The sequence below is a fragment of the Stegastes partitus genome, unplaced genomic scaffold (genome assembly GCF_000690725.1).
Source record: "Stegastes partitus isolate 25-593 unplaced genomic scaffold, Stegastes_partitus-1.0.2 Scaffold711, whole genome shotgun sequence".
NCBI lineage: Eukaryota > Metazoa > Chordata > Actinopteri > Pomacentridae > Stegastes > Stegastes partitus.
Window position 1 is genome coordinate 23,524 of NW_007578442.1, and position 823 is coordinate 24,346.

An 823-nucleotide genomic window follows, 5' to 3' on the forward strand; every position below is an offset into this window, starting at 1 on the left:
TGTTGTTTTGGTCTGTCTGTAATGCACTTTGTAAACAAAATTATTATGAGTGTTATTAATGTGCCAAAAGGTGCAGTAAAAAGGTTTGGTGGTACCGACTTGATGTGAAAATTAGGCACATTATTGAAACCGATGTACAAAGTTAGTCTGGAATGCTATTAGATAACTTACCTAACAAACTAAACAGCAAACAGCACACGAAGCAAACCGAGACGTTGGAATTTAGGTCAAAGCACATGTTTACAATCTTTTATAGTATTATTCTGATAAGAAGGGACAGAACCTCCCATCTCTGGAGCCCTTCATGACTGAGCATACATTCCTGAACACGTCACCCACAACAACAATCTTTAGTGTTGTGTCACCGCAGAGAAAACAGTAATTTACCTTGGTGAAGGTGGCTATTTGCAGAAGAATCTGCAGCAGCTCTGCAGACACTCACGACTCCTTTCTTAACAGGCCCGTCTACTTCAAAACCTCCATCGGTGTTTGACATTAAACACAGCTCTGAGGAAGATAAAATACATTTTAAACACCCACATATATGAAAAATAACTGCAGTCAAGCCCCAAATTATTTACACCCATGCCAATTTTGAATCATAGTAAATCTGACCAATAGATTTCTTCGGACTGGAAATGACTTACATGACAAAACATTCAATTAGAGATATTAATCTGAACTATTTCTGCATTTTGTGCTGAGTTTTATCATTTTTTACTAAATATACAATGTCCAAAATTATTCAAACCTCTTGAAAATGTTGCAAATATTTGAAAAAAAAAGCCACTTCTATGCTATTCCAAATGATCTGGTAATTTTC

At 36.0% G+C, this 823-nt stretch overlaps 1 protein-coding gene across 1 annotated transcript in view; it reads right to left on the reverse strand.

The window, feature by feature from the left end:
* gsdmeb (gasdermin Eb) overlaps positions 1 to 823 on the reverse strand; it is a 15,489-nt gene that overhangs the window by 4,090 nt on the left and 10,576 nt on the right. Inside the window, exon 6 of the mRNA XM_008291061.1 lies at positions 388 to 505. Within this exon, the coding sequence (XP_008289283.1) occupies positions 388 to 505 (118 nt within the window). The remainder of the gene's footprint in view (positions 1 to 387; positions 506 to 823) is intronic.